Source organism: Aethalodelphis obliquidens, unplaced genomic scaffold (genome assembly GCF_003676395.1).
Source record: "Aethalodelphis obliquidens isolate GAN/ISIS:26980383/991018 unplaced genomic scaffold, ASM367639v1 scaffold7, whole genome shotgun sequence".
Classification (NCBI taxonomy): domain Eukaryota; kingdom Metazoa; phylum Chordata; class Mammalia; order Artiodactyla; family Delphinidae; genus Aethalodelphis; species Aethalodelphis obliquidens.
Window position 1 is genome coordinate 13,783,654 of NW_020837951.1, and position 20,874 is coordinate 13,804,527.

The 20,874-nt window shown below is 37.6% G+C and overlaps 1 protein-coding gene across 1 annotated transcript in view; it reads left to right on the forward strand.

Annotated features, from left to right (window-relative positions):
• MEGF9 (multiple EGF like domains 9) overlaps nucleotides 1–20,874 on the forward strand; it is an 84,693-nt gene that overhangs the window by 39,381 nt on the left and 24,438 nt on the right. Inside the window, exon 2 of the mRNA XM_027105050.1 lies at nucleotides 3,276–3,477. Coding sequence (XP_026960851.1) covers nucleotides 3,276–3,477 — 202 coding nt within the window. The remainder of the gene's footprint in view (nucleotides 1–3,275; nucleotides 3,478–20,874) is intronic.

Genomic DNA, 20,874 nt, shown 5'->3' on the forward strand with positions numbered 1-20,874 from the left:
CTGTGCTCCGCAGCGGGAGAGGCCACAACAGTGGGGGGCCCGCGTACTGCAAAAAAAAAAAAAAAAAAAAACACAAAAAAACCTTAGTTTTTATCTCAAAGTTCTTAACAGTTTTACTAAAAATGTTATTCATTGGGAACACTGATTCACATTTTAGATGGAAGCACATTAGTAAAGAAATAATAGAATAAAATTCTCAGTCTTTATTATAGAGTTTTTTAGTCCATTCATTTTTCTTGAGCTAATTCTGCCCACACCGGCACAATTTGCTTGGTTTAACTTGTGATGAAATTGGTCCAGCAGGAGGAATTGAATGTATGTTGGAATTCTGCCAGATTTTGGAAGAAAATGTTATTTTTAGCATACTGGTCATTTTTGGTAGAGTGAAGGCCTTGCCATGAAGTTGTTATTGGCAGGTTTACAGACCACTAAACACGGCTTCCTTATTTACAAAAACCACACACACACACACACACACACACACAAACCAAGAAACTAGAAATAATGTGAAAACATGTAACTCTGTCACAGAAATGTCATGCTTATGTAGCTTAGTAAAACTAAGAATCCTGATTGAGACGGGAAGCTTATTCCTTTTCTAAGTTTGGGGCTGAAGAAATCTGAACTGTCCTCTGGGTTTTGTAACTAATTCACCACTCAAGCTTAAAATATACATAAAATAAACAAATTACTTACATATTCATTCATTTGGTATATTTACAAATTAGAAGAGGTGTGAAGAGCAGAGAGATAAGCTGACACCAAAGGTTAGGAACTGAAGAAGTGTGGGCCAAGAGTTGGTCAAATGAGAATATCTTTGTGGAATCCTTTGTTTGGACTTGTGTGCATAAGCTATTTGTGATGACATAAAGAATTTTGAAGGTTAATTTCGTTGTCTAGAATAGAGAAGCAAACTTCTTTATAGCTTTCTTTTTAAGACTCTGGATTTGCAGTTTATCCAGTATCTTTTTAAAAATCATCAAAAGTTATGTTAAAGATTTTTTTCAAGCTAAACTTTTATCTATATGTATAATGTCATTTTATATATTGATAGTTCCTTACTTATTCAGAAGTATAATTTGTCATAGATTTCTCTGAGCTTTTTTTTTTTTTTTGTGGTACGCGGGCCTCTCACTGTTGTGGCCTCTCGCGTTGCAGAGCACAGGCTCCGGACGCGCAGGCTCAGCGGCCATGGCTCACGGGCCCAGCCGCTCCGCGGCATGTGGGATCTTCCCGGACCAGGGCACGAACCCGTGTCCCCTGCATCGGCAGGCGGACTCTCAACCACTGCGCCACCAGGGAAGCCCTCTCTGAGCTTTTTAAACCGAGGTCCATAGCTACTTTGGAATGGGGGCTATTCCTAAAATATGTACAAGGTTTTATCTGCAATTGACTTTAACTACATGTTTCTGTATATGGTTAGAAAGCCCTATGTTGATACTTTGTCAAACTATGTGGAAAATACTTTCTTCTTAATAGAATGAGTATAAATAATAGCAAAAAACAAATCCTAACTGACCTTTAAATGTATCTGCATTAAAAAGCTAAAGCCGCTAACACATATATACGGAATCTAAATTTAAAAAAAAATGGTTCTGATGAACCTAGGGGCAGGACAGGAATAAAGATGCAGATGTAGAGAATGGTCTTGAGGACACGGGGGGGGGGGGGGGGGGAAGCTGGGACGAAGTGAGAGAGTGGCGTGGACGTATATACACTACGAAGTGTAAGATAGCTAGTGGGAAGCAGCTGCATAGCACAGGGAGATCAGCTCGGTGCTTTGTGACCACCTAGAGGGGTGGGATAGGGAGGGTGGGAGGAAGATGCAAGAGGGAGGGGATACAGGGATATATGTATACATATAGCTGATTCACTTTGTCATACGGCAGCAACTAACACAACACTGTAAAGCAATTATACTCCAATAAAGATGTAAAAAACAAAAAAAATCTAAAGCTGGGACTTCCCTGGTGGTCCAGTGGTAAAGAATCCACCTTACAATGCAGGAGACACGGGTTCGAGCCCTGGTCTAGGGAGATCCCACATGCCGTGGAGTAACTAAGCCCACATGCCACAACTACTGAGCTCGCATGCCACAATGAGAGAGCCCGCGTGCCACAAACTACAGAGCCCACGCGCTCTGGAGCCCACGAGCCACAACTAGAGAAGAGAAAAACCCACAGGCCACAACTAGAGAGAAGCCCGGGTGCTGACATGAGGAGCCCGGGCGCTGCAACGGAAGATCCCGCATGCCGCAACTAAGGCCTGATGCAGCCAAAAATAAATAAATAATAAAATAAGTCTTTAAAAAAAACCACGGAAATGATTTTTTTTTTTTTTTCGGTACGCGGGCCTCTCACTGTTGCGGCCTCTCCTGTTGCGGAGCACAGGCTCCGGATGCGCAGGCCCAGTGACCATGGCTCACGCGCCCAGCCGCTCCGCGGCATGTGGGATCTTCCCAGACTGGGGCATGAACCCGTGTCCCCTGCATCGGCAGGTGGACTCTCAACCACTGCGCCACCAGGGAAGCCCCTTGGAAATGATTTTTTTTTTTAAAAAAAGCTAAAGCCAACTACTTCTAAATATTTTCATTCAAAAAACTGTTTGAAATATCTAAAGAAAATGTTTATTTTCTAAATCTTTTAATTTGGGAAAGAGATTCAAATTGTGATTGGTTTTAACCCACTGATCAGGATGCCCCTGTAAACGTTCTCACCTGGGATTTATTGTTTGTCATTTCCTCACCTTAAAGTTGCAATTCTCCGTTAATTTCTTCCTGGGAAGAACATACTAGTTCATGGTTCCAGCTGTAGCACAATCTTGTCTGACCTGTATAAGTTACCACAGTCAACCGTCTGCGCTTCTGCTCTATACAGCGGGATTATTTATTATTTAACGTGTAGTCATTTCCAGCATGTGCTCTCAGTGCCATGTAAATAAGCATAGGCCCTGCCTTTGGAGATTTCTAATCCAGAAAAACTAGTAATATACAGACCCACCCATACATTGGAGTATAGGGTAAGAGGGCTAGAAGATAAAGAGTGCTGAAAAAGAAATTGAGAATGTTAGTTTTATAATTAGTTTATATACTTTACTGTATATAATTCCCAATTTAAATAAACTAAATAGGATAGAAAGTGAATTTGAACTAGACTTAATTTTATCCATCCTTACAAAGTTGTCATGAATATTTATTAAGAAAAATAAAATAGAGCTCATTTTATTAGGAAAGCATTAAACCTTAATTGATATCTCTTTCCCTCTTTTCTTTGCAGGATATGTATGTAACTGCTCTGTGGTCGGAAGCCTGGATGTGAATCGCTGCAACCAGACCACAGGGCAGTGCGAGTGTCAGCCAGGTTATCAGGGTCTTCGCTGTGAAACCTGCAAGGAGGGTTTGTACCTGAATCGTACTTCCAGGCTCTGTCTGCCATGTGACTGTAGTCCACGTGGAGCCCTCAGCATACTCTGCAACAGGTAAGCAGCAGAAGTTGAAGGTAAAATTAATTTTATTTTATCACACACACAAAAAGGCCTCTGCTCTCAAGGACCAGACTGGTTTAAATAAAGGGGCCATAGATTTACAAAATATTTCACATATTTTTATCATTTTGTGAATTATATTTGATGTCAAGATTTAAAAGCTTCTAATTTACTGATTTAGTTCTTCAAAAGCACCTCGGTAACCAATTTTGCCTTGTAATAGTTTCTCTAAATTTCATGGGAAAAAAAGTATTGAGAAAGCAGTCTGCTTCCTGGAAGCAATAACTTCCAGGCATTTCCAGTGAAAATGTCCTTGTTATGTTTATTAACATACTATTAGAGTTTCAGGAAACTTATTCTTTGGTTTATTTTTTCTCTTTTCAAAATTCTAAAGCTGTTTCTTTGCACATGTAAGGCTTAAACTTGGTAATATCCTAATGTCTTTAATTAGTGTGAAAAAGACTGGTTTCACTCTATGTACCAGTATATACATTTTGGGGGACCAAAACTAGATTAAGCAGAAATTGTCTGGAAATTACCTTTAAAATAGTAAATTATTTGTAGGTGAATTAATCTAGTAGAACAGTGCCCTGTAATCTAAGGATCTGCCTTCTACTCCACTGAAAGTAATTATCATTTGACCTTGTGTGAGGTACTTAGCTTTCTGTGGACCTCAAGTGAAAAAGCTGAAGAGGCAGTGTTATGTGATGAAAAGAACAGAGCTTTGGGATCAATCTAACCTGGGTGTGGATCCAAGATCGGCTGCCACTTAGGAGCCTTGTGATTTCAGCAACTTATTTCACTTCTCTGCGCCTCAGTTTCTTCTCAAGGTTGTTGTGAAGGTTAAATGAGTAGAATCTATGTAAAATACCCAGCACACCTCACTCAATTAATTCTGGTTTCTTTCAATTTCAGAGGAATATTGTTGGCTTGATGAGGGAGTATTTTTAAATAATCTTTAGCTCCTTGGCAGAAAAGTTTCTTTATACTTAGCAGTAGATACTTTGGATGCTTTATAAATCATATAGTACAGGGACTTCCCTGATGGTCCAGTGGTGAAGTCTCCGTGCTTCCACTGCAGGGGGCCTGGGTTTGATCCCTGGTTGGGGAACTAGGATCCCACATGCAGCACGGCGCAGCCCCCCCAAAAATTGTATTGTACAATACTGTATCATATTGTACTTCTATTAAAAATATAGATGTGAACTTAAGAAGTTTATAATTTCAAATACGACAATAATCAATGTTTATGATGCTTGGTATTTTTAAATAGTTAACTGTCTAAATCCTCATAGCAACTCCTTTTATGTAGGTTATTAAATCACAAAGATAGTAAGTGGCAGAAAAGGAATTCCAAATTTGGTCTTCCAGTACTAAGTCCAGTATTCTTATCATCATGCCGTATAGCTTCTATAATGAGAAAACTGATAATCACTTTGTTACTTGAGTTTGAGAATATAACGGTTGCTTACCATTGCTCCCTTTACTCCCCTAAAACATGCCGACACAAGTTATATTCAGAAGGCCCACATTTCTTACCATTTTAAAAGATGAGATTTGTATAAGTTTGTTCATTCTGGTACCTAAAGGCATGTCCACTACTTTTTTTAAAATAATATTTATTTATTTGGCTGTGCTGAGTCTTAGTTGCGGCGCTCAGGATATTTGTTGTGGCATGCGGGCTCTTCGTTGTGGTGTGTGGGCTCCTCCCTAGTTGCAGCGTGTGGGCTCCAGAGCACATGGGCTCTGTAGTTGCGGCATGCAGGCTCTCTAGTTGTGGCACGTGGGCTCAGTAGTTGCTCCATGGCATGTGGGATCTTAGTTCCCCGACCAGGGATCGAACCCGCGTCCCCTTCATTTGAAGGCGGATTCTTAACCACTGGACCATCAGGGAAGTCCCCTGTCCACTACTTCTTTTAAAATAAGATTCTGCAAACACGTTTGCTTTGAGTACTTTTGGAAAGATAAAAAAGTGTTTACTTCTAGGCCAAACTACCTTATTAGAGGAGAAAGAAATGAGAAGGAGTGAGAGAGAGTTTGAAAAGCTGGAGAAGAGGGAAAAAAGTAATATTAATGTTTATGTAGTATACTGCTGTTTTCATAGGTCTTTTACAAATTACTTTTTATTTATCTTTTCCCTGACAGTGAATGTCATCAAGTGACATAGGCTAAAACACCATTCTGAAAATAGGTAGTAACTATAAAGTAGTGGAAAAGTGCACTGGACATTCGAAAGTCTAGGGCAGGGGTCTGTAAACCAAATCCATGAACCAAATCCAGTCCACTGCCTGTTTTTGTAAATAGTTTCATTGGAGCACAGAAGCCTCATTTCTTGATTGTTTTGGCCCCAAGGATAGGCATGTTAAAATTTTGAGATAAATCCATAATTCTTTTCTATGAGTTACTACAGAGTAATATTTAATTAAATTTTTAAAATAATATTATTTCAAAATGTCAGGCAATTTGTCAGAGCAAGCAATGCATCACAAAAGTCATTTAAAAACTTGTACTTAAAGAAAGTCATTAGAAGGAAGGCATGGGAGCTCAGAATCCAGCTCTAAGCACTGCATTTCTTTTTCTTTTTGACTTTTAATTTTATTTTATTAAAAATGTTTTTAACATCTTTATTGGAGTATAATTGCTTTACAATGGTGTGTTAGTTTCTGCTTTATAACAAAGTGAATCAGCTATACATATACATATATCCCCATATCTCCTCCCTCTTGTGTCTCCCTCCCACCCGTCCTATCCCATCCCTCTAGGTGGTCACAAAGCACCGAGCTGATCTCCCTGTGCTATGTGGCTGCTTCCCACTAGCTATCTATTTTACATTTGGTAGTGTATATATGACCATGCCACTCTCTCACTTCATCCCAGCTTACCCTTCTGCTTCCCTGCATCCTCAAGTCCATTCTCTACATCAGCGTTATTCCTGTCCTGCCCCTAGGTTCTTCAGAACCTTTTTTTTTTTTTTTAGATTTCATATATATGTGTTAGCATACAGTATTTGTTTTTCTCTTTCTGACTTACTGTCACTCTGTATGATAGACTCTAGGTCCATCCATCTCACTACAAATAGCTCAATTTTGTTTCTTTTTATGGCTAATATTCCATTGTATATATGTGCCACATCTACTTTATCCATTCATCTGTCGATGAACACTTAGGTTGCTTCCATGTCCTGGCTATTGTAAATAGAGCTGCAGTGAACACTGTGATACATGACTCGTTTTGAATTACGGTTTTCTCAGGGTATATGCCCAGTAATGCGATTGCTGGGTCGTATGCTAGTTCTATTTCTAGTTTTTTAAGGAACCTCCACATTGTCTCCACAGTGGCTGTATCAATTTACATTCCTACCAACAGTGCAAGAGGGTTCCCTTTTCTCCACACCCTCTCCAGCATTTATTGTTTGTAGATTTTTTGATGATGGCCATTCTGACTGGTGTAAGGTGATACCTCATTGTAGCTTTGATTTGCATTTCTCTAATGATTAGTGATGTTGAGCATTCTTTCATGTGTTTGTTGGCAATCTGTATATCTTCTTTGGAGAAATGTCTCTTTAGGTCTTCTGCCTGTTTTTGGATTGGGTTGTTTGTTTTTTTGATATTGAGCTGCATGAGTTGCTTGAAAATTTTGGAGTTAATCCTTTATCAGTTACTTCATTTGCAAATATTTTCTCCCATTCTGAGGGTTGTCTTTTTGTCTTGTTTATGTTTTCCTTTGCTGTGCAAAAGCTTTTAAGTTTCATTAGGTCCCATTTGTTTATTTTTATTTCCATTTCTCTAGGAGGTGGGTCAAAAAGGATCTTGCTGTGATTTATGTCATAGAGTGTTCTGCCTATGTTTTCCTCTAAGAGTTTTATAGTGTCTGACCTTATATTTAGGTCTTTAATCCATTTTGAGTTTATTTTTGTGTATGGTGTTAGGGAGTGTTCTAATTTCATTCTTTTACATGTAGCTGTCCAGTTTTCCCAGCACCACTTACTGAAGAGGCTGTCTTTTCTCCACTGTGTATTCTTGCCTCCTTTATCAAAAATAAGGTGACCATATGTGCATGGATTTATCTCTGGGCTTTCTGTCCTGTTCCACTGATATATGTTTCTGTGTTTGTGCCAGTTCCATACTGTCTTGATTACTGTAGCTTTGTAGTATAGTCTGAGGTCTGGGAACCTGATTCCTCCAGCTCCGTTTTTCATTCTCAAGATTGCTTTGGCTATTCGGGGTCTTTTGTGTTTCCATACAAATTGTAAGCACTGCATTTCTTACTACAAGAAAGGAAGTTAAATTGACATGAGACTTGAGGAACAGAAATGGGAAGTTGCAGGGCTATGTACTTTGGCAAGAACATATGGGTGAACTCTGAGGAAACACCTCTATGTTCTGCTCTGCTATAAATTATATGTGGGTAAGTTAAGGGAAAAAGGAAATTGTAGGCAAGTAGTGTGATATGTAGCAGAAAGGAGGTGGAATCTGAAATTAGTACTTTGATTCCATTCTTGATTTAGCCACTTACTAACTGTACAATCTTGATCCTCAGTGTTTTCTACTGTGAAATAGGATTCATAAATGTAGCATGAAGAATTTTTGTGAGAATTAAATTGTGTGTGTGTATACCCACTTACATTGTAACTGGCACTTAGATTCGGCTCAGTAATGCCCCAGTAGTTGAGTCTGTTTTTATTTTATTTTATTTTATTTATTTATTTTTATTTTTGGCTGCATTGGATTTTTGTTGCTGCACATGGGCTTTCTCTCTAGTTGCAGCAAGCGGGGCTACTCTTCGTTGCAGTGCAAGGGCTTCTCATTGCGGTGGCTTCTCTTTGTTGTGGAGCACAGGCTCTAGGCGCATGGGCTTCGGTAGTTGTGGCATGCGGGCGCACTAGTTGTGCCTCGCGATCTCTAGAGATTAGGCTCAGTAGTTGTGGCACATAGGCTTAGTTACTCCATGGCATGTGGGATCTTCCTAGACCAGCGCTTGAACCCGTGTCCCCTGCATTGGCAGGTGGATTCTTAACCACTGCACCAACAGGGAAGTCCCCTGTTTTTTTTTTTAAAATGAGGACTAGAATTGGTGACTCACAAAAGAGAAGAATTAAGTCACCCAGTCTTGGGTGTGAGTAGGGGTTGGGATATCTGTTTCTGTTGGTAGGCTAAAGAAGAAATTGTTCACTGTAGAAGAAAAAAAAGTTTAGCTTATTTTCTTCCATTTTAAAGAAACCCATATATGCTTTTTAAAATTGGACATTTCATACTTTAGAATAATAACAGCTAAAATGAATTGAATGCATGCTAGGCACTATCCTAAGGCCTTTGCAGGTAGTGATTAACTTAATCCTCACAGCAACCATATCAGGAAGGCACTATTATTATTATTCTCATTTGTACAGGAAAAGAGTTGCAAGTTAGGTAATTTGCCTAACTTATGATATAGTAGCCAGTAAATAAGAGTTGGAATTGAAACATATACAGTCTGGATCTATAGTATATATTCCTATCCATTATGTTGCTATAGCCCCTCTCGAAATCTCAGATATTGAGCAAAGTGAGTGAGTATCGTAAGAAACTTTGATGCTGTGGTGCCAACTACTTGATATTTTATAGGAATTTCTTCTGATTATATAGTTGGTGCTATATAAATAACTCTTCTTGGGAAAGAGTAATCCCAGTTTTAGCTTAGTAGACATTGAGAACATTAGAGGAAGTTTATAAATATATGCTAAATTTCTAAGTAGAGTAGTTTAGAGTAGGAAAAAAGCAGGAATAATTAGGAAAGGATTCCCAGAGGAGGTAGGAACTGAGTTGTGCCTTACAGGTTATGATTTGGGAAGAGAGATGAGAAGAGAAAAAACATGTGAATCCAAGAGAATTTCCTAAGTTTATGCCATGAGATGAGAAATATGATCTCCTAACACATATGCAAATTCTCTTCTGTCATGACCTTCTTGTTCTTTTTTTTTTTTTAAATGAAAGTAGAATTGTGAATTCAATTCTGTCCAGATTCTCTGATACATCTACTGTCATACATCTACTATGAATGAATAGCTGGCTTTTTAAAAATTTATTTGCCTGTTCTTTTTGTTTTGCCTGTTCTTTATGCCCATATATTTCAGTGGGAGTTTGCCCCAGTGAGAGTAGAATTTGGCTGCAGGAGCCAGATGTGGGTTGAGCAATGTCTTTGTGTGCAAACACAAGTTCCTTTATGTACTGACAGATGGCCACCCCTCACATCAACAGTGGTGTTCCAACCTGTTTAATTGGGAAGGATTTGGTCTACAATATCTGTCTTTTCACTTTTGCTTTTGGAATGCATTTCTAATATTTTCCTGGTTCACATTTGGACATATGTTGAATAAATGAATGGAGAAATCAGATAGCATTTTATCTCAATAAAGCAGTATGCCTAGTGAGAGCCTGACTCTCTTAATATAGCCTTAGAATGTCATCAGGGTTGACTTATATGTAGGCAGTAATATACTGATTAGAGATTTTTTAATGTATCCATAGTAGGTTAGTATACAAGGTGCATCATTTAAAACTGTCTCTGTGAGATAACGAAGTTCTGTCGTTGCGTAATATCCTTTCCCATAAAACCTGTGGTTGCTGCTGTATAGTGTATGTTGAAATATTTACTACTTTGCATTTTTAATTATGGGAATATGCCCCAGGGCAGAGTGTAAAATTTTACTCATGAAATAAACTTAGGCTGAAATAAATGTCAAATAGAAAGATGACAAAATCGCCAAGACTTACATTCATATGGGGCTCTGAAAATCATCTGTTGTGTAGTAATAAGGAGTAACAGTTGCTTGTGTAAACTCTTACTTATTACTTTGCCTATAATTCTGGGACATCAAGAAAAAGTTATTTGATCACTAGAAACAATTAAAACTTGAGGAAACCTTTGTCATTTTATTCACTTATTTCATTTAACAGACATTGCATTTGCCAACTATATGTCAAAAGATATTATTTCTGTGCTCAAGGAACTTGAAATGGAAAGATAGAAACACAAACATAATATGAGTATTTATAAAGTACACAGGAGATTCAGGAGGTCTTGAGAGAGGAAGTTGCATTTAAGTTGAAATCTGAAGGATGAGTAGAAGTTTGCATGAAAGAACAAGCCATGTTTTAGTAGACTGCAAGTGGCTCACTGTTTCTTGAAGGCAGGGAACACTTGACAGTGGTAGAGAGGAAAGGTTGAAAAGATGAGATTTTTGTCTATTTGCTTACTGTTTTATCTCTAATACCTAGAATAGTGCCTGGTACAAAGTAGACTCAGTAAATACTTGATGAATGAACAGAATGAGTGAATGGTTAAGAGTAAACAGGGCCAGACCACGAAGGGCCTGATATGCCATGTAAATTAGTTTGTCCATTGAAGAATACTGAGTAAGGAGTAACATCGGATTTGCTCGTTAGAACAATTACTCCATCAGAAGTCTGGTGGATAGAGAGAGTGCGCTCAGGCAGAGAGACCATGGAGAAGGCTATCGTGTAACTCTCCAAGCAAGAGAAATTAAAGGGCTGATCTAAGGCATTGACACTGGCATTGGCAATGGTGCTGGAGAGGAGGGAACCAGCGTAAGAGAGAAAATCTACAGAACTAGATGGTTGATTGTATTTATAGAGTAAGAGAGAGATAGATATGACTCCCATGTTTTTTGCTCTGGCTCTGGCACAGGCACATGAGTGAAGAGATATTCTATTAACTAGATAAAGAATACAGGTGGATAAGTAAGTTGGAAGGAGATGATTATGATCTTAGGCTTCAACATGTTCATTTTCTGTGGGACATTCAGATAGTGGTGTCTGGTAGACAGTTGCACATGCATTGTGTGCCAAACTCAAGAAATCTTATAAACTAGCTAGCATATTCTTAGGAAAGGAAACTAGCATATTCTAAGGAAAACAAAGCAAAGCCTCATAGCTTTAATTTTACTTAAAAATAACTTTATACCCCCGTTATTATTCTTGCAATTATACCAATCTCTAGTTTAAATTACCTTTTTTTTTGTACACTTCAGTATTTTTTTCCTTGAAGGTAGAATTTTAAAAGGTAGCTGTCTTGGTCAGAAGCAGGTAACTGATCTCAGCCCTTATCCTATCGTGGTTCATTTGTTTCAGTAAATGTTTCTACAGTTCCAAATGGTTTATATCTTAGAAAATAAATCATGTAAAGTTCATGGTAAAACAGATTAGAATAAAATTTGAATGTTAATAAATAGCCAGACAGGGGCTTATTTAGAAAAGGCACTGAGTGCATTGAGGTTTAAGTGTAAATAATGCATGTCTATTACAGTTTGGAAAGCTCTGTATGTTTTTCCGTGCACTCTGTGTTAAATCCTCCTTTCAATACAGAACATGATCTGCCCTCCTGGTCTTCTAATTATTAACTAGATATCATCTGTAGTCGAATGAAAAAAACAAACAAAACACTTTTTCCTCCCAGCTATTGGTGACCTTTGTGAACATTAACGTAACATGTCACAGTGAATTGATGTAGTTGCTGTTGATCAAATGCGTAATTTTTCCTAAACCATATTGCAGAATCCTCTGCTTCTTTCATTTTATTAAGCCAGTTTTAGGTCAGTTTGGAAGTTTTTAAAGAAATCTTTTAAAGTTAAAGTTTTATTATTGATAATATTAAAAGATTATTTATTTTGCTTCTTCTGAGAAGCTCCCCCAAATCTGTAGTTATATATATGCTAATACTACCGATAATCAAGTTCATATAAATGTAGTATTTGGTACCAAGGTATTTATTTGTTTAACAAATTATGTGCAGGATACTTTAACAGACCTTGTGGGAAATAAATAAGACAATGTGAAGACCAAAGGAGCTTCTTGTCTAGTAAGGTCATTAAGAAATACATACATACATACATACATATATATATATATATATAAAAAATACAAGGTAAAAACTGAGCCACATCATAAAATAGAAAGATAAAATGTTAAGGGGATTAAGAAACTGGGAGATATCACTTATAGCTGGAAAAATCAGAGATGATTTCATTGAGGAGATAGCTTTTGACCTCAGTTTGAAGGAAGGAAAGGATTTAGACATACAGAAGTGCAAAAGGTGGAAAAGAACATTACAGAATAGAAACAGCAAGATTAACATCTCAGAGATGTGCTTACACAGGATGTAAGGTGGAAGAGCAGTGGGGCAGAGGAGATAAATCTGGCAAGTCCTGCTGGGGTCAGGCCCCAGAGGGCCTTAAGGGCCAGACACATGACTTGGATTTTATTCACAGAGTAATTTTAAGCAGGTAAAAGATCAGCACTGTGTTCTAGCAGTAGTAGATTGGGTGGATATAAGTAGGGGGAGATCAGAGGCAGAATGAAAACTGTGAGATTGGAGAGACTGCGGAGAGAAAGGAGAATGGTGATCTGTCCCATGATAGTGTTTCTGTGCATAATTCTCTAGAAAGTTTATGATTTTTGCATTAATACATGCACACAAATCTAAAGGTAGTTTGTGTTTCTAAGTGGAATTTAGGGAAGTGCTCAGTCCCAGGATTCCTTCTTAGGCCCATACCCTCACTGTATGCTTACCGTTCTTCCTTTGTTGCAGGCTGCAGGAATTGAATCTGCTTTCCTATGCTTCAGTAGTTGCTACCACTCACTGTATCCCATGGGATTTTTATTCCCTCATAAGCCTTGCTGCTAAGTGTCAAGCCATGTCCCCATACTCATGTTCTTTCTGTGTTGCTAAAAGTAAATCCAGGGGCCCTTTACCTTTTAGGCATTTTAAAAACTATTTATCTTTATAGAGAGGCCTGTGGGGGTAGCAAACAATAGATATGGGGAAGTTGAAAGCTTATACAACTGGTAAACTTTCTGTGAACGGGCTTCAAGTATAGTCTTACCTCTTTTATTTTACAATTAATTACTCTGACACTTATATGCCTCAGTAGCATAAATCCAGTGCCCTCTTTTTGCATCAATCCATTCCCCAACAATTAATTACTAATTTTCCAGTAGCTCTAGGAGTCAATCCCTCTCTAATGCTGAGTATCAGGGGAACATGATTCTGATCAGTTCACTGATCTTGTTGTTTCTTACCCTTATATTGAATTTTGGGGTTGAGGCCTGACCCTGAACAACCTGACAGATGATGCTTGCTCACTACTGAGATGATGCTTTTACTGGTCCAGAATCGTTGGCAGCAACGCTTCTTTGAGGTAGGATGAACCCACTCCCTTGGTTTCAAGTTCCTTCGGTTATACTCTAAATTGGGACTCGGAAGTTATAGAGATTGTAACAACTGGCTCCTTTAGTTTATACGTGCAGCTACATCCCAGTGTATAAGCCAGTTCCAAGAGTACTGGTTGAGGACATTTTGTAGAATCTTTTACCTGACAAACTATAAGTCTCCCTTCTTCCCCAATACAAAAGGTCTTGTTAAACCCTTCTCTCAGGACAGTGGGGCCTCTTCACTCTAAACTTACTAAGGGAACCCTAACTTAAATGATTCTTTTTTTATTTTATTTTAATTTTTAACATCTTTATTGGAGTATAATTGCTTTACAATGGTGTGTTAGTTTCTGCTTTGTAACAAAGTGAATCAGCTATACATATATCCCCATATCTCCTCCCTCTTGCATCTCCCTCCCACCCTCCCTATCCCACCCTTCTAGGTGGTCACAAAGCACCAAGCTGATCTCCCTGTGCTATGCGGCTGCTTCCCACTAGCTACCTACTTTACATTTGGTGGTATATGTAAGTCCATGCCACTCTCTCACTTTGTCCCAGCTTACCCTTTCCCCTCCCCATGTCCTCAAGTCCATTCTCTACATCTGTGTCTTTATTCTTGTCCTGCCCCTAGGTTCTTCAGAACCTTTTTTTTTTAAAATTTAGATTCCATATATATGTGTTAGCGTTTGGTATTTGTTTTTCTCTTTCTGACTTACTTCACTCTGTATGACAGACTCTAGGTCCATCCACCTCACTACAAATAATTCAATTTTGTTTCTTTTTATGGCTGAGTAATATCCCATTGTATATATGTGCCACATCTTCTTTATCCATTCGTCTGTCAGTGGACACTCAGGTTGCTTCCATGTCCTGACTATTGTAAATAGAGCTGCAGCGAACATTGTGGTACATGACTCTTTTTGAATTACAGTTTTCTCAGGGTATATGCCCAGTAGTGGGATTGCTGGGTCGTATGGTAGTTCTAGTTTTAGTGTTTTAAGGAACCTCCATACTGTTCTCCATAGTGGCTGTATCAATTTACATTCCCACCAACAGTGCAAGAGAGTTCCCTTTTCTCCACACCCTCTCCAGCATTTATTGTTTGTAGATTTTTTGATGATGGCCATTCTGACTGGTATAAGGTGATACTTCATTGTAGTTTTGATTTGCATTTCTCTAATGATTTAGTGATGTTGAGCATTCTTTCATGTGTTTGTTGGCAATCTATATATCTTCTTTGGAGAAATGTTTATTTAGGTCTTCTGCCCATTTTTGGATTGGGTTGTTTGTTTTGTTGATTTTGAGTTGCATGAGCTGCTTGTAAATTTTGGGGGTTAATCCTTTGTCAGTTGCTTCATTTGCAAATATTTTCTCCCATTCTGAGGGTTGTCTTTTTGTCTTGTTTATGTTTTCCTTTGCTGTGCAAAAGCTTTTAAGTTTCATTAGGTCCCATTTGTTTATTTTTGTTTTTATTTCCATTTCTCTAGGAGGTGGGTCAAAAAGGATCTTGCTGTGATTTATGTCATAGAGTGTTCTGCCTATGTTTTCCTCTAAGAGTTTTATAGTGTCTGGCCTTAAATTTAGGTCTTTAATCCATTTTGAGTTTATTTTTGTGTATCGTGTTAGGGAGTATTCTAATTTCATTCTTAAATGATTCTTTACCCAGTCAGTAGGATCTGCTTGAAGGTTATTTTCTACCTCTGCCCAAATGGCAAAGCAATTGCAAACTTCTCTTGCTAAAGAAGAAAAAACCCACATATTTAATCTCTAGTTAAACATCTCTCTGATAGGACATTTTACTACACTTAAAAAGTTTAAAAATCTTATAAACACATAGTATTTTTCTGGGCTGTAGTTTGACTTCCTTCTGAGATGAAAATAGCACACAACACAACTTGGCAAATACTACTAACATTATTACTACCACCATCAACCCCAGAATGAACAGCATTAACATTTATTGATTATTTACTATGTGCCAAACTAAGTGCTTTATATATACTATCTTGTGAGGATAAAATAACAACTGGTTGAAGTGATATTATTCTCATTTTACAGGTGAAGAAACTGAGACTTGAGTAATTTGCCCCCCAGCAGACAACTAGTAAGTGGCAGAAACAGACTCAAACCAACACCTGTCTGACTATACTGCCTTCAGTAGTTCCCAGAGTTTCTTAGTTGAGCAGCTGAACCTCTGCTTATTTTCCAAATAAGCGTGGTAACCATCCTAGGTTTAGCTACCATATAGACAGACTCCTAGCATGAAAAATTATCCTTTGAGTGGTAAAGATAACATCATCAGTAATAAGTCATGTGAGTATCCTGTACTCTCTGATATGATGAAATGAGAAGGGCATGTTACCTCTGTGATATCCTTACCCCAAATTCATAACTCCAGTCTAATCATGACAAAACATCAGACAAACTCAAATTGAGGAACATTTTACAAAATACCTGACCAGTACTTTTCAAAAGCTTCAAGGTAATAAAAGACAAAGAAAGACCAAGAAACTGTCAGATTGGAAGAGGCTAAGGAGATGAGTAAATGTAAGGTAATATCCTGGATTGGATCCTGGAACAGAAAAAGAACCTTAGTGTAAAAATTAGGAAAATCTGACAAAGTCTATAGTTTAGTTAGCAGCATTGTAGTGATGTTAATTTTCAGTTTTGATGAATATACCATGGTTACATGAGAAGTTAACATTAGGGGAAGTTGCGTGAATGGTATACAAGAACCCTCTGTACTATCTTTACAACTTTTCTTTAAATCTAATATTATTTCAAAATAAAAAGTTAATAGAATTGTTATTTGGAACAGTCAGTCAAGGGAATATGGATAGCATTACTGTCTTATTATGAGGGCAAAATTGGTCCTGGTGACATTTTTAGCCTTAGATCCATAAGAGGAATCAGGATAAGGAAATAAACTTACGTTGTTGTCATGGAGATCTGCCATTTTAGATGTATGACGTTGTGGTTAGAATATATGATCAAATTCGTAGCCTACTTTAATATTTTAAATATCTTCCTTATCTAAAGTTTTAAAAGAAGAGCTTCTAAAATGTTAGTAGACTTAGGCTAAAATAGAAGGACGCTTGTTCCCACAGAGAAGGCTTTGTCTTCCCCGGTGTCCCTTGAAAGAAAATTAAATCAGCATGACTTTCTCCGTCTCAGATGGTTTTTTCATAGCAAGAAATATGTTTCCTGTAGGGTAGAGAGAAATATGGGACTATTCATCTTTTTTCTCCTTGGATTTGATTTCCACTCACAATATCTAAATTTCTCAATCCCAGTTAGAGATTTGGGCTTGAAATTTCTCAAGATTTCCTTTAAAAAGGAGCATAAGTGCTTCAGCCATGATAATTTTGACATTCAACATATATAGGACTAGTTTAAAATTATTAATTTCATTATTATTAAAAATCATTATTATGCTTTTTTATTTATTAAGATAATTCTCTGGTATGATATATTCCATTAGTTTCAATAATTTGGGATTTTCAAGCTTGCCCCTGTGTTTATAAATTCAGTAGGTGTCCAGAGAATGTTAATAACTAATATCTGTAAAGTCATTTACAAGTAATAGTGTTCTTTTCTCCTGTACATTTTCTCATTTGATTCTAACAACAACCCTGAGAGGTAGGTAAAAATTGTTATCCACCAAATTACAGATGAGAAGTAATATTTGAAAGGTTACATGATAAGCCCAAAGTTGGATATCTATTACATTCCAGAGTGAGAAGAGTCATCTCAAGGTCTTCTGACACCATATCCCATGTTCTTTCTGTTGCATTAAACTCCCATGTCTTGTACTTCTGGGTAAGTATACCCCCCTGTGCTCGAGGTCAGGAGTTCTTAACCTAAGAGGGGAAGCACATGAAGTGTAATGGTGAATCTGTGCATTTTTCTGTGGAGGAGGTCTGCAACATTCAATCGATTCTCAAAGAGATCCGAGATACCATCAAGTGTAAGAAGTTTTCTGAATACTATACAGGAAGGGCAAAGATGTTCTTCTCACATTGCCAAAAGCAGTAATGAAAATATGGCTTATATTATCAGTACCAGAATCCCTTCGTCTCTTCTGCCAATTCCCAACACATACACTACAACCATCTCTTTAATTTTTATTTTTCCTGGTCTTGAGTTGATTTTTTTATAAGTTCTACAGTTAAATAGAATGTCCAGTAAAACAGATACTATAGGAATTTGAAAGAAAGGTTTTTGCAGGGAAATAGTTTTAGCTTTCTTGACTAAACTGTTTACCTAAGGAAGCTACATAATTTAGCAGGAGGATCAGAAGGAAACTAACATCTAATGAACACTGTTGAACCTCTGTGCTTGATGCTTTACACATATAACCTCTCTGACTTCTCAGAACAACTTAGCTATCTTGCTCTTAGAGGCTAAGTTACTTAGCAATATGGCATAACTAATAAGTGGCAGAGCTTAGATTTGAGACTAGGTCTGTCTGACTCCAAAGTTCTCCCCACTGTACCCTAAAATAGAATGGGCAAGATTAGATATGGCAGCGGCTCAGTGTAAGTGAAGTTCTGGGTGTGGTTAGCATGATTCATCTACCTGGGAACTGGCTCATGGAGACATAAATTTAGAAGTCAGATCTGGGCACAATGAAAATAAATATTGCATAGAAGACAATTTGAAATAATGAGAGTATGTGTAGAGAATCATTTGAAAGGTAGGATTTAGCACATTAATGAATATCAAAGCTGAGTCCACCTGACTTGCTGGAGCCTAAATGGCAGGCATTTGACATGCAGGAGATCTGAAAACAAGTGTCATGGACCTAGCCATTGAGGTGGGAAGTGGGGAGTCAGGGCAACTGGGACCAGGAGCCAGGCATTGAGAAGCTAGGGACAATAGTTGTAATTCAATCATTGAGAATATAGGGGACTGAGGTCAAAGGAACCAGTAAGCAAATGGAACTTGATGACAGATATCACTGAGGCTGATTGCTGTAAGTACCCTCTCCTTAGATCAGAACTGATACCAAATAAAGGGTTCAGCACTAAGCCTAGAGGTGGAAATTAAGTCAGGGCTAAGAGTATTAAAAGTAGGGAGTGAAATAAGAACAATGACATTTTTCCAGTTAATCTAGTGCAGTGGTTCTCCAAGTATGGTCTTCAGACCAGTATCAGCATAACCTAGGAATTAATTAGAAATGAAAATTCTTGGGGCCAGCCCTAGACCTATCTGAATCACAAATTCTGGGATAGGGCTGGGCAGTCAGTGTTATAACAAGCTTTCCAGATGCATGCCTAAGTTTGAGCACCACTGATCTAGTGGACAATGTTGCCCCCTAAAACCTAATGTCAACTTATATGCAGGAGAAAACCAGAAGGCATTCTAGCCTCTGTTCTTTGTTTATATAAGGATTATAAACATTAAAGAGGCCCTTTTAGCAGGGTCATCATAGGATATTGAAGTTAAGTAAAATAGCATTTTCTTTGAGGGCTAGTAATTTTATTTTTATCTGCTCTTCTTTGTCCTGCTTTAAAGAACAAATCCAAGGGATCACTGTCTTCCAAGGTTGATTGACCCATCATGGACCAGTCATTAAATGTCTTATTTTGCTCACCTAGAATAAATATCCTATTTCTAAGATTCTAAGAGGTTTATTTAAATGTGATATAAAGCATCAGGATTAGGTGCTTGGAAAATATTAAATGGACTAAATTGAAGACAGTGAATAGTGCACTGAATAGTGCACTCAGAAGGCATCAGAGTTAATGAAGAAAGGTACATAGATTTTGGAGCCAGATTACATAATCATTAAACAAAAAAGTTTGAGTGTCTACCATGTGCCAGGCACTGTGCTAGGCCGTGGGAATACAGCAGTGGAGAAAAACAGATAAAACACCCTGATTTCATAGAGCTGACATTCTTTTGTTTTTTAAGAGCTGACATTCTTAATGGGGAGAGAGAGAATAAACAAGGAAATAAAATATATATTATGTTAAATAGTAAGAGATATTATAATTTTAGATAGTGTAGCTAGCCAAGGCCTTTTTGAGAATATGACATTTGAATAAATAACAAAAAGAAGTTAGGGAGCATGCCATGTGGATCCCCTAGGGAAAGGGTATTGCTAATAGAGAGAACAGCAAGTACAGGTTCCTGATGCAGGAATATGCCTGGCATATTTGAGCAAAAGCAGGGTGATTGTGGCTGAAGTGATGTGAGTTGGAAGAAGGGGTTAGGGGAGTACTAGGTAAAGCAAAATATATACACAGATACTCAAAATACTGTTCTTTCAATATATCTATATTTTCAAAAAATTTTATGTGAAAAATCGGGGGGAGGGAAATAAAGCTATAGTAATTAAGACAGTGTGGTATTGGTTCAGGAATAGACAAACAGATATATAGAACAAAAAGGAAAGCTCAGAAACAATCCATGATTGTGAAGACATTTGACATATGGCATAGGAAGTATTAAAGTATAAAAGTATGGACTTTTCTATGAATTGTACTAGAGCTTTGATTATCTGTAAGGAAGAAAATGAGATTGGACCTCTAACTTCCTTCATATGCAGAAATAAAGATCAGGTGGATTAAAGACCTACATGTGAAAGGCAAAACACAAAGTGTCTTAATGACCTTGAGGTGGGGAAGGATTTCCTAAGCAATAATGTTAATGTTATGACAGTACTTACATAGTCTTTACTATGTGTCAGGCACTGCACTATATGCTTGACACATTAACTAAGTTAATCGTCACAGCAAACCTATAAGAGAGGTACTATTATTTTCTCCATTTTATAAGTGAGGAAACTGAGGCACAAAGAGTTTAAATGATTTACTTAAGGTCATATGGCTAGTAGGTGATAAAATCAGGATTTGAATCCAGGTGGTTAAGCTCCAGAGTTCATATCTTAACACTTCATTAAACTACGAAACTTATGAAAAGAGTGGAAAGACAAGGCACAAACTGAGAGAAGATAATGGTAGCACATTATACTGATAAAGGTTTGCTTTTCCAGGAATACATAAAGAATGTGTACAAATTAATGTCAGAAATACTTGGGCAGACTCTTCATAGAAGAGGAAGCTTAAATGGCTAATAAACATGAAAACATGTTCCAGAAAACATGTTCCATCTCATTAATAATCAGGAGAATGCAATTTAAAACCAGAACGTGATACCACTTCAAGCTGCCAAATTG